At 35.2% G+C, this 12,194-nt stretch overlaps 3 protein-coding genes across 3 annotated transcripts in view; all 3 read left to right on the plus strand.

The window, feature by feature from the left end:
* Positions 1 to 925: 925 nt before the first annotated feature.
* LOC118750480 (thiamine transporter 1) lies at positions 926 to 9,030 on the plus strand. The gene is made up of 5 exons (XM_036485195.1): positions 926 to 1,305; positions 1,409 to 1,491; positions 4,263 to 4,564; positions 7,725 to 8,307; positions 8,383 to 9,030. The coding sequence occupies exons 1-5, from the start codon at positions 1,180 to 1,182 to the stop codon at positions 8,630 to 8,632; spliced, it is 1,344 nt and encodes a 447-aa protein (XP_036341088.1). The 5' UTR covers positions 926 to 1,179; the 3' UTR covers positions 8,633 to 9,030.
* A 2,464-nt stretch (positions 9,031 to 11,494) lies between these two features.
* On the plus strand, positions 11,495 to 12,188 carry LOC118737088 (transmembrane protein 141-like). The gene is made up of 2 exons (XM_036467363.1): positions 11,495 to 11,744; positions 11,818 to 12,188. The coding sequence occupies exons 1-2, from the start codon at positions 11,630 to 11,632 to the stop codon at positions 12,006 to 12,008; spliced, it is 306 nt and encodes a 101-aa protein (XP_036323256.1). The 5' UTR covers positions 11,495 to 11,629; the 3' UTR covers positions 12,009 to 12,188.
* Positions 11,968 to 12,194, plus strand: part of LOC118737037 (putative GTP-binding protein 6) — a 16,874-nt gene continuing 16,647 nt past the window's right edge. The window contains exon 1 of the mRNA XM_036467294.1: positions 11,968 to 11,984. The gene's annotated coding sequence lies outside the window, so the exon portion shown is untranslated. The remainder of the gene's footprint in view (positions 11,985 to 12,194) is intronic.

Consider the following 12,194-nt stretch of genomic DNA (forward strand, 5'->3'; position numbering starts at 1 on the left):
AGCGTGATTTCTTTTAGAGATATAGTGGTTTTCACAGTTTAGTCTATATGTCAGATGCCACGCCTCCTATCTGTAGGGATTAACATTTTTTTTTTTTTTTTAGATTGGCGCTTACACATATGTTAGTGTTTGGCCGAGCTTCTCCTCCGTTTTGTTGCGTGCGCCTTGATATTGTCACACAAAGAGGAGGGGCCTACAGTTTTACGCCGACTCCGAACGGCGATTGTATTTTTATGAGAAGCTGTCTTTCATGGCAGAAATGCACTCGGAGGTTTGCTATTGTCTGCCGAGGGGCGACCGCTGTTAAGAAAAAACCTGTTTTCATATTTTTGCGATGAGCTTTGACCAGCGCTTTCTGGATTAGAGGAAGTTATATACTTTAAATCGGTATATGCTTCATTGAAATCGAGCGAACGGTGCGTTCAAAAAAAATTTGCAAAATTTTCCTGCGGCGTATTTATATATAAAAAAAAATATATAACGAAATTCCGTTGACAACATTGAAAAGGTGGGAAAATGGAATAGGATGGTATATAGTATTGAGAATATTGGACAATTTGAAAATTCTACTATTAATTTAGATTGCTTGGTAAGGTAAAAATATCAACATATTTGAGTTCCTGGCTAAAAACTACCCCTAGAAACCTGGGTATTTTTTCGAAATAGCCCGAAATAGCTTCCAATTATACACATTTTGAGTTCTAAGACGATAATAGATTTGTATCAAAATGTTTTGACGTTCAAATACGATTCGCTAATCCGATATTTAAGACATTGGGGGGAGTCTTTGAAAAAATATCCGTGGACATGTAGAGCAAGCAGCTCGTTTCTCTACTAATACCATGAAAAGATGAAAAAAAAATTTTTTTTTGAACCGGTCTAATGTACATATTTATGCATGTGAAGTAATGATAAATATCTACAAACGGCTAAAACAATTATGGCACTTCAGATTCGTCGGTTGACGCAAACTGCTGACATATCGCCTTTTGGTTGAACAGCCCATCGGCGCACTGGCACTCGCTCAACTCATAGCGCCACAATATCGATGGGCTCAGTGATCGGTGACGGCCCCTCAGCTTTGGTATTGTATCTACAGAACGGATTGCAACACAATAGATTTACATACATACATATGTACATATATACTTAAAACAAATTTAGAAAAAATAATACAAAATGCAAGATTGGCTGAGAATTTCTTGCCTGTTGTGCATTTGTGGGTTTGCACGCGAAATTCGTCCCTCCGAGCCATACCTGACGGAGTTTTTGCTGAATGGTGAACGGAATGTTACCATGGATGAGGTATGAAATTAACGAAAGCGAAAAGCTTACACACACACTAAATAAAGATCTCAAAACGAATGTACGACATATGCATGATTCAATAATAATAATAATTTTCCAGCTGAGACGCGAAGTTTTTCCCGTAGCAGCCTACTCCTACCTCTCAACGATTGTGATAATTTTCCTCATTACAGACTTTCTGAGGTAAGTTGCGCGTTGTTGTTTATTGCTTTGTGAAACCAAAAAAAAAAAAAAAACACAAAACAATTACAGTTAAACACGCTGAAATTAATACCAGCCGCTATTTTATGTTGTGTAGAAAATGACGATATATTTTAATTGTGGTTCTTTGCTTAGCAGATTTACCAAGAAAATAGTGACTCTTTAACCAAAGTTTCCTGGTTTAAATTGTTAATATAATAAATTTAATATTTTTTTTTAGAGGATATTTATTTTTCTTCAAGGGGAAAACCTCATCAAAAGAATTTAAAGTCGTTTTTGTTATCATTTCGTTTTTTTAATGATTGATAATCAAAAGTGAGCTAACGGTTTTTTTGTTTAATATATGCAATGTTTTTCAAGTAAAATATTTTTTTTTTTTTTTTTTATAAAAATATGGTTCAGGCTTTAAAACCACAAAAGCCAAACTTTCAAACTTTATACAGAATTCAGAAAAATTCAACAAATTTCCGTTAACGTTTTGAACTTTTTAATCTGAATTTTTAGAAAAATTTTAAGTACGCAATTAAATCGGTTTTTCATTTCTAGTAAAACAAGTGCAAGTTTTAAGCAGCTAAAAAATTGTGTTGATTTTAAATGATTTTTCATTGCTGACGGCTTTTTCCACTTTTTATCATATAAAAGGAAATTTCGTGTAGAATAAAACACGCAAGACCGTTTGCAAAGAAATTAAAAAGAAATTAACGCTAAATTTTATGAATTGCACTTGTTATATGCCTAAAAGCTCAAAATCCGTCGAAAAAAAAATTTATTAAAAATCAACGCATTTTTTAATTTTTAATAAAAAACTTAAAACAGAACTGGACGACATTTGTATAAAATTATTTTTAAAAATAAATGTCAGAGATTCTTCCTTCGGGTGATAATAAAGATTCCGACTCCAGTTCTGTTTGAAGTGTTTTATTTAAAATTAAAAAATCAAGGGCTAGATGGATCACCCTATATATATATATATTTATATATACATACATATTATTATCTTAATATAGAAAGGCCTTATCATTTTTATGTCTTTACAGAGTAGCTACAAAACTTTATAGAAACTAAAGTTATTATTTTGGAAATGTTTTCAAAATATGGAATTTTTCAAATATTAAACTCTTAAACTGATTTATTAATGTAGTAGTTAATTTTAAATTGTATTGTACAAAGTTGAATTTTGAAAGAAAATGAGCTGAAACGCCTTTCTATAGTTAGTTAACGATATGTATGTAACGGGGTGCGGCAAAGCAGCCTTGGTGCGATTTCAAAGAAATTACTTAAATTTGGTGTCAAGTGAAGCCAATCCACCAAAATAACCTAAAATGATTCCGATTGATAGACACTGGGCTCTCGGTAAAAGAGTAAACTAGTTAAAAGTCTAGGCTGGGGTAAAACCGAGGGGATTTTTATTCTCCGATTTCAAAAATTTCCAAGGCCTTCATGCGATAAGAGCCAATGTGTGCAACTCATTTACAATAAATTTACTAAAATTTTATAAACATATGATTTTTGCACAAAAGATCGCTCTTAATATTACATCTGAGAAATGTGGCATTACAACTTCATTAGGCTTTGCATTTTTCTAATAAACCGTTATATGGGAGCTGGGCGTAGTTAGTATTCGATTTGAAACAAGTTGCTTTGTGAAATCTGGTTACAGAGATACCCACATTTGATAATCAGTGGGCAAAGCCATTAATAATAATAATAATAGATTGGCGATTAAAAATATCGCACATGTCTTCAAAAGAGTCACAACTCAAAATTTGGCATTTTCGAAAATATGCGCTACGCAGAGGTAAATAAGAGTACCTTTCAGCAAAAGCTGTTACTGTTTGGCCGAGTTTCTCCTCCGATTTATGGCGTGCGCCTTGATGTCGTCACACAAAAGGGAGGGACCATGAGTTTTACGCCGACTCCGAACCGCGGTTGTATTTTTTTGTGGAAAAGCTGTATTTTATGGCAGAAATACACTCGGTGGTTTACCATTGTCTGCCGAGGGGCGACCGCTACTAGAAAAATACTTTTTTGTTTTTTTTTTTCTTTTTAACCCAGACAAAGCCATTAAGTCTGTTCAGTATCAAAAGATTGTTGCAAGCTTATACTGGAACTTGCAATTTTTACTGGAAAACCGTTCAATAATCGAAAAAACGTACGGGAAAGCCAAAACGAGAGCGTAACAAGATCCAGCGTCGAATTCTTGCAAGTAAAAATTTCACTAGCAGAATTGTTTTTCTCAATTTTGTACTAACTTTGAAACTTAGAATTATGTGGATTTTATTAAACTAAAGGCCATATTTTTATAAAATATAAACGGAAAATTTTTGGATAAAAAATATATGCAAATAACAAATTTTGCTTTCATAAATTTTTGTATTTGTATAATTGACGGACTTCTATGAAGAATAGTAGGGTCATGTAGAATATATTTTGTTATTTTGCCAGATATATAGTTTAGTTTAGTTGATGTTGGAAATTTCAAAATTATCGTCATAAATTCTCTTACACAACATAAACGAAAGGCTGCTAGCCATTTTTGCGTATGCAATCTAAACAAAATTAAAGCAATTACTTAACACCCGGTTTTCCAATTGAAACCTTTTAATAACACAAAATTTTATGTTGACTAATTTTAATTGTAATTGTTATACATTGTTAATACAAATGTATAAAAGTTGCTAATGGCTCGGATCTATCGATTCTTGATTTCTTTAAAAAAAAAAATTTCTCTAACCAATTTGTATTTCCTACAGGTACAAGCCCTTAATTGTCTTAATGGGTGCTTCAGGCACCGCCGTGGCGTCTATGTTGCTCTGGACCCGTTCAAAAATTGCTCTCCAAATACTCGAGGCTATTTATGGTCTTTATTTAGCAACTGATGTTGCCTATTACACCTATATTTACGCCAAAGTAGACAAACAATACTATCCAAAGGTTACCGCTTACGTACGAGCCGCCGCGTTTTTTGGCAAAGTAGTTGCTGGTTTTTCCTCACAGCTTCTTCTTAATTTGAAATTAATGAGCCCTAAAACGTTGACTTACCTAACATTGGGCAGTGAGTATAGATAGTAGTACTTCATACATACATACATACATACATATGCACATACCGTACACGTTCCCCAAAAATGTATTGGCTCGAAATTCCGTTAAACTCATACGGGAAGGAGGCATTTACAACAAATTATACGAACTACATACATACTATATGTATATTTACTATACATACAAATGACCTGTGAATATTTTTCTTGCAAAATACATGCATAAGTATGTATGTATAGATATGTATATCAAAAAAGATTAGTTTTGAATTGATACACTTTTGAAGAACGTTTGCGTTAGGACTTACAATGTAATAAATGGGGCTCGGAATCTCATGCACTAAACAATTTAAAATATGCGTATTTAATATGCACTTGAAATTCAAAAATATGTGCTATAAATAAGTAAACAAACATAAAACGTAAATCAAAAAATCGGTGCCGTTCGGTTCAGTGGTTCGAAGCACTTGGAAAAAACTTGTACCGGGAGAAGAACCGGTTCATGAGTCTCCCTGAACTGCGGTTCGCTTCAAATCAACCCAATCAAGGGGAAATTAGAAAAATGTTCATAAACTCTTTTAAGGTTTGGACAGTCGTGAGCCTAGCGAATAGACAAAAACAGCACTACTCTGAATTTTGAATTGACACTCAAAATGTTATAGGGGCGAAATTACAACTCACGTATGTAGGTGCTAACAAAGAAAAGAAATTTTGCAGACAAAGATGTGTATTACAAGACAAGGAAAATGCTCTAGTGGATTTCATTTTGAATCGAACCGAACTATTTTCTGGGGTGGTTTTCGGTTCGGTTTTGGCATTTCCAAATAAAAACTGTTCGGTTCGTGGTTCGGTTCGAACCCCGAAAATAGCGACGATTCGGTTCAAAACCGGTTTGTAGCCCTGTTAAATTTGTTTATAATTAAGCAGGCAGTTATAATCTTGTGTAAATAGAAACATTGACACTTTCATAGTGGTTCAGATGAATGTTTGGTTGGTTTAAGTGGATTGTCACCCAGGTGACGAGCAATTGGCAAGTTTGCCGTTTTGATTCCACACTCGTGCAACCTACAGCCGTTTTGCGGTTTTAATGAATTTCAGTACGTCATACAGAGAGAGGCAGTTGCACGCAAGTGATAAATATCGGTAAGTTTTGCGTGGCACACATTCAGTGCTGAGCTGCACCTTGCTAGTTCCTCATTTCCGCAAATGGTCCTATGTCTCGGGACCCATATTAGGGAAATTTTGTATTGATCAGAGATATAGGCCAGCTCTCTACGACAGTCCTGCATTAGTTAAGTTCCAACAGAGGCCTCAATGGCCGCTTGGCTATCCGAGAAGATATTCAGATGAATATTTGGAAAAATATGAGGTAGTTTTCTGGTCTAGTGGTATCGCAGACAATTTAAATGGTTGTAAATAAAAAAAAGCAAAAATATGCACAAACGGGAATTTTTTTCAAAATGTGCGAAATAAGCATTTCTATTTGAAGATGACCGGTAAAAACATGCTTTTGCACGACATTCCGAGCCCTAATAATAAGTGTTAGATGCTGATATGCTTTTTTATACAAACATACACGTACATATGTACATACAATTGGTGGCAAAATAATGAAATAGTTGTGTTTGCAATCTGCGCTCAGAAAAAAGTCAGATAAATATAGTATTGCTCTCAATACATCATTTGGTAATTATAACCAAATAATGTAACTATAACCAAATCATGTTTTGAGGAAACTATATTTATTTAAGGTAGCTAAACTCTCTCTCAGTGTATTAAGAACAAAATGTACGAAAAATACATTACGCCAGTAAAATAATAAAATTGTATAGGAATTCAATATCAATGAAATAAGTATGTATTAAAAAATTTTTGTGTTGCAAAAATAACTTATCTTTCTGCTTGCATTCACTGTGTCTATAAATTAATAAGTCCGAAGCACAGATTGCCAAAATATACGACACTTTGATATGTATTCCTGCCAAAACTACCTGGTTAAAAAATATCTAATTTGCTCACATCTACAAATATTTACCTATGTATCTTGACCAGTCTCGGCTATGTTTCTTTTGTTTATTTAACGTTTATATTTTTTTTTTTATAAAAGTCTAACATATTGCATAACCAGCACCACATAAATCCACATTTCAAACTTCGTACAAAAATTCCACACACATTAACAATTACACCCAAAAATTTTCAACTTTTTATTCAGAATTTCTAGATAAATTTTAGGTATGTAGTTTTAGAGCCCATTAAATTTTTCAGCTTAAAGTGCAAATTTCAAGACGCTAGGAAATCGCGTTGATTTTTAATAATGTTTTCAATTTTCTTTTACAACCCCAAGTGTAAATCGTCATGTAACGTGGCGTTGCGTGACATACATTTCCATCGTTATATTTTTGTTAATATTGCTTTTAAATGAATTTTGAAAGCAAATTGTACATTTTCGTCCATATAAAATATGCTCGACAATTACTTTTATATGAAAGAAAATGCCTAGCACCGTTAGCAAAAAAAAAAAAGATTAAAATTAACGCGATTACCTAGCGTAATTTGCACGTTAACCTACTAAAATTTTATGTGATATAAAACAACATACTTAAAATTTGTCTAAAAAATCTGAATACAAAGTTTAAACATTTTGGGTGTAATTGTTAAAGTTTGTTGAATCTTTATGTATGTGTTGCTGCTTATGTAATGTGCTAGACTTTTATAAAAAAAGTATAAAAAGTAAATAGATAAAAGCAAAATAGCCAAAAACTGATCAAAAGACCTTAAACCAAAAAGCTTAATTTTTACTCGTCGCTGGCATTGAAAAGTTCATTTTGCCACCAATTGCTATATAAGTAAATAGATATACATATATCGATGGTCCTCTGCAATAACGAGACAATTCAAAATTCAAAAAATGAAAACTGTTACTACTGTTAAGTGGTTCTTGTCTATAATCCTTGTCTAATCCATTTCCATCCCTTATTAAAGTAAGCAGTAAGGATTGCTAAAGTAAGTACTAAAGATAAGACATGAATTCGACAAGGATTAGGGACATGAGCCACTTAACAGTAGCAACAGTTTTTATTTTTTTTATTTTAAATTGTATTTGTTTCGTCATTGCACTGGACCATCGAAATGTAGATACTTATGTAAGTATGCACACACATTTTTCAGCGCAAATTTTTACCACACTGTGGGCGTTCATCTTGCCCAAAGTCGATAGGAGTTTGTATTTCCACCGTAAGAATGACTTGGATGCTGCTGGGCAGCCAAGCCCGTCTGTGGGTTCATCAGCAATAGACGTGCAGGACACAAAATCAATTACCAGTCGCAACAATCAAAACGTCGCAACGCCATCCGAACCATTTAAGTTGCTCTGGTCGCACGTCTACAATGCTTACAGCAATTTAAGAGTTGTTCAGTGGAGTATTTGGTATGCAGTAAATCTGTGTGGTTACTTGCAAATCATAGCCTACATGCAAGTGTTGTGGATCGAAATTGAACCCAATATGGAAATCTCTTGGAATGGTGGCGTGGATGCTGTGCTCACATCGCTAGGAGCTCTAATGGCTCTGGCAGCTGGTTATATACATGGTGAACGATTGAAACCGCTGCAAAGTTTGTTGGTTTTGTCCGTTTTTTCTGCGCTAGAGGGTTGTGCTATTTTGCTTTGTTGCCGAACATCAAATATTTATATTTCCTATGGTGGCTATATACTTTTTGGAGCGCTATTTGCTTTTAGCATTACAGTCGCGAGGTATGCATGCATGCATATATTTTGATTATTAAGTAAAGATGAAAGCCGGAATAATTTTTCTTTTCTCCCAAGCAGCTCCCAAGTGGCACGTTATTTGATAGATGAAAGTTTTGGATTAGTGTTTGGTGTTAATACATTTTTCTCGCTAATATTTCAAACATTTCTAACGATAACAGTTGTTACAAACTCTGGGTTTGGTTTGGACACGCGCGGGCAGTACACTGTGTACGCGTTTTACTTCATTACGGCGAGTTGCGTCTGTTTATGTTCTGTGGCTGTGGAGTACTTCATTGGCAAAAAAGCGGAAAAAATGGTTACAGAGTAAAGTATAGTGTCATTGTTGCAAAATATGTAAGACGTAGATATACATATGTATGTATGTACATACATAGGTATGCACATCCAAATGTATGTATTTGATTGGATTAAATATTGTATATATGTATAAAGATTTTTTTTATTGTGTTCATATAACCGCGGTTATACATAGTAAATAATTAAATTAGTAAATAAAGTTTTTTTTTTAATTTCGTGACATTTTTATAAGGTACTTTATTAGTTTTAAATGGCGCTTTTGATTTTCATATACTACTAGCTTACCCGCGGTTTTTTACCCACGTTCCTATAAAAATATGCAAAATAAATAAAATATCTTGTACTGTTTTATTTCTGCCCTAATTTTCTTACATGTAATACTTATGTAGCTGAATATTTATAAGCGTTTTAGGTATTGCTGAGTACCAGGGTATATATGATATTCTGTGTAATATTATTTGTAGTATAAATAAAAAGGGATTTTGCTCCGCCAACTCTGGAGCAGGCTACACATAATTGACTATTCATTAATATGGGAGGTGCCACGCCACTTTTTATAATAACTCCAAGTTTTCTCCATAAACATGGAATCTATTTCATATGTAAGTAAATGTATATGTACGCTTCCAAAGATTGAAATATTGATTTTTTTAGCCTTTGACCATGCTTGGGATGTCTGCAGCGGATGTGTCAATTCTAGTTATGATCGGCAATAATTTGAATTTTATATACAAGGTGGCGCAAAAGTAACCTTGCGATGTTTTTTGGCTGTAATTTAAAAAAAAAATGAAAAACTTTGATTCTTCTTGTGGATTATTTTTATTTGGTCTTTTAATTTTTTTACATCAAGTCGAGAATATGATGTCATGTAAATGGCCGCCGCCACAGTTGATTGCCATTTGAGCCCTTTTTATGGCATTTTCCATCACTTTGGCCAAAACTTCCGGCGATAGGTCCTCACATTCTTGACGGATATTGTCTTTAAGAGCTGCAAGAGTCTGAGGCTTGTTGACATAAACCCGCGACTTCAAAAAGCACCACAAAAAGAAGTCTGGAGCGGTCAAATCAGGCGATCTTGCTGGCCAGTGCAAATCGCCAAAACGGGAGATTAGGCGCCCGGGAAATGCATCCTTCAGCATATCGGTTGTGGCACGTGCAGTGTGTGCCGTTGCACCGTCCTATTGGAACCACATGTTTTCCAATCCCAATTCATCAAGTTGCGGCAAAAAGAACTCGTTGATCATTGCTCTGTAGCGCTCACCATTCACAGTAACCGTTTGGCCCGCGACGTCTTCGAAGAAAAAAGGTCCGATGACTCCTCCAGCGAAAACAGCACACCATACAGTGACTTTGAGCGGGTGTAATGGCTCTTCGTGGGTTACACGAGGATTTTCAGTGCCCCAGAAGCGTAAATTTTGCTTATTTACGTACCCGCTAAGATGGAAATGGGCCTCATCACTCATGATTATTTTTGATGAAAAATCATCTTCCTCTTGGTGGTGATTAAGGATGGCTTGAGCGTATGTTAGACGCGATTGGCGGTCAGCAGCTAACAGCTGATGCACCGTCTGGACTTTGTACGGAAACATCTTCAAATCTTGTACCAAAATTCGCGTGGCACGTCGTCTGGTCGATGTCGACGGCGCTTCCATGACATCCTCGGCTACAGCAGCAATATTCTCTGCAGAACGGCTACTCCGGGGTCTGCCACGCCTGGCAGCATCTCGTGTTGTGCCAGTCTCTTCGAGGCGAGCGGCTAAACGTCGCAGTGTTTCACCAGTAGGCGTTGGACGGCCAGGAAATCTGCGACGAAATTCATGTTGTGCCAAAGTCACCGACCGATTATTAGTCAAATAAATAGTCAGCAATATTCCGCGTTCTGGAGCAGTGTAGCGTAACATTGTTTATTAACGTGTATTTCGCATGTGTTTACTACACAAATGTCAAAACAGAACTGACATTAGGGGCCAATCGCAAAATTTATAGCATTTTCTGATAGGAGGATTACTTTAGCGCCACCTTGTACATACTAACAATTACCCGGCGTGCTTCGCTGCGCCTTGAATGTATTTCTTCCCTAATATGTATGTATACAATCTCCAAAGACAAGGTGGTCTTGAAAGATCAGCTCAAGGCGAATTTATACAAGGTGGTGTTACTAGCGAATATAGATTTTCGCCACGGTACGTCTAGAAATCAAACCCTATATATGTACATATGTATAAAAAAATAAATGCAATAACATATTTTATAGCAGTTTAACAAGGGAAAACGGCAATGGGAATAGTTGCGAATATTTGCGTCTCTTGCAAGGTGTCAATCATTACAATTATACTAGGTTCACATATAAGTAGATTATCCTCATTTTCAAGCTTAAAACCCTAATCTGTAATTATAACAAGAGATCAGCCATATAAAATTCGTCCCTTGTTAATCTGTAATTATAAAATAATCTCAGATTTAGCCGATAACATTTCGGTGTCCATCCTAGTTTTATCGACTGTTTTTGCGAAAAAGAGGAGAAATGCCAAATGTAAAAATAAACAAAAATGTACGCTAGCAAGTAAAAGAGGTTTGTAAAGGTATTTTTAATAAAATGTTAAGTTAAAATGTATTTATATTGCTTATTATAGCAGAAAAACGCGATCACGGTGGCACAGAGAAGAAACATAACTTTTCCTTGAGATGTGAGAATAACAAGCACAACAAATTTGACGGCTAATAATCTGAGATTTGCCTGTGTAAACGGGGTGATTAAAAAACAAGCTTTGATTGAGATAATAATATTGATATGTGAACATAGTTTTAAATCGGTAATCGTCGGAATAGTTTTCGATTTAACATGCCAGTTCTAATGACAGCTCCGATTATAAACAACTCTTGACATTTTGTTCAAGAATCAGCTGTGGCTGTAATTAATTACGCTGGTGTCCATTGTTCGCATACAAGTTTCATTTACATAAATATAAAGTAAATTGGAATTGTTAAAATTCAATTCTTGTTGAGCATGAATGACGTAAAACGTTTAAAAGACCAGCAACGCGATAAACATCCCGGTTTCGACTCGTACCTCAATTGCATGACACGGGCTCTATTCACCGGTCTGGCGTCATTTTGTTTAAGTAAGTAAAACGGCGCCTAATTGCATAATTTAGATCTAGCCCTAATATACGTATTTCTCATTCGCTATTTTAGCATTTTCTGGCTGTTATTTTTCACAAAAACTGCTGCGTACGAAAATTCACTACCCCCTCCAATACAGCGTTTTACTCTCGGCTATAGTGGCGACTGGTGTGTCTTATACCACGACGCGCACTAAAGCCTGTCAAGCAGCTTGGATGGCAGCCGAAGATAAACATACTGTACTAAAAGAGGATAAATATTAAATAGGAGACTATTACATTAAGCAAACTAATAAATAAATATTTAGTTATAATACCGAAATGTGGCTTAGAAATGTTGCGAAATCTGCATGGCGTGGAAACTTTACTATCTACCAAAGCTCACAAATTGGGGCACTAGGAGGAGAATGCTGCATATTAGGCAATTTTAAGAGCCATCACATGTTAGCG

The sequence above is a fragment of the Rhagoletis pomonella genome, unplaced genomic scaffold (assembly GCF_013731165.1).
Source record: "Rhagoletis pomonella isolate Grant_MI unplaced genomic scaffold, Rhpom_1.0 Rhpom_scaffold_00001, whole genome shotgun sequence".
NCBI lineage: Eukaryota > Metazoa > Arthropoda > Insecta > Diptera > Tephritidae > Rhagoletis > Rhagoletis pomonella.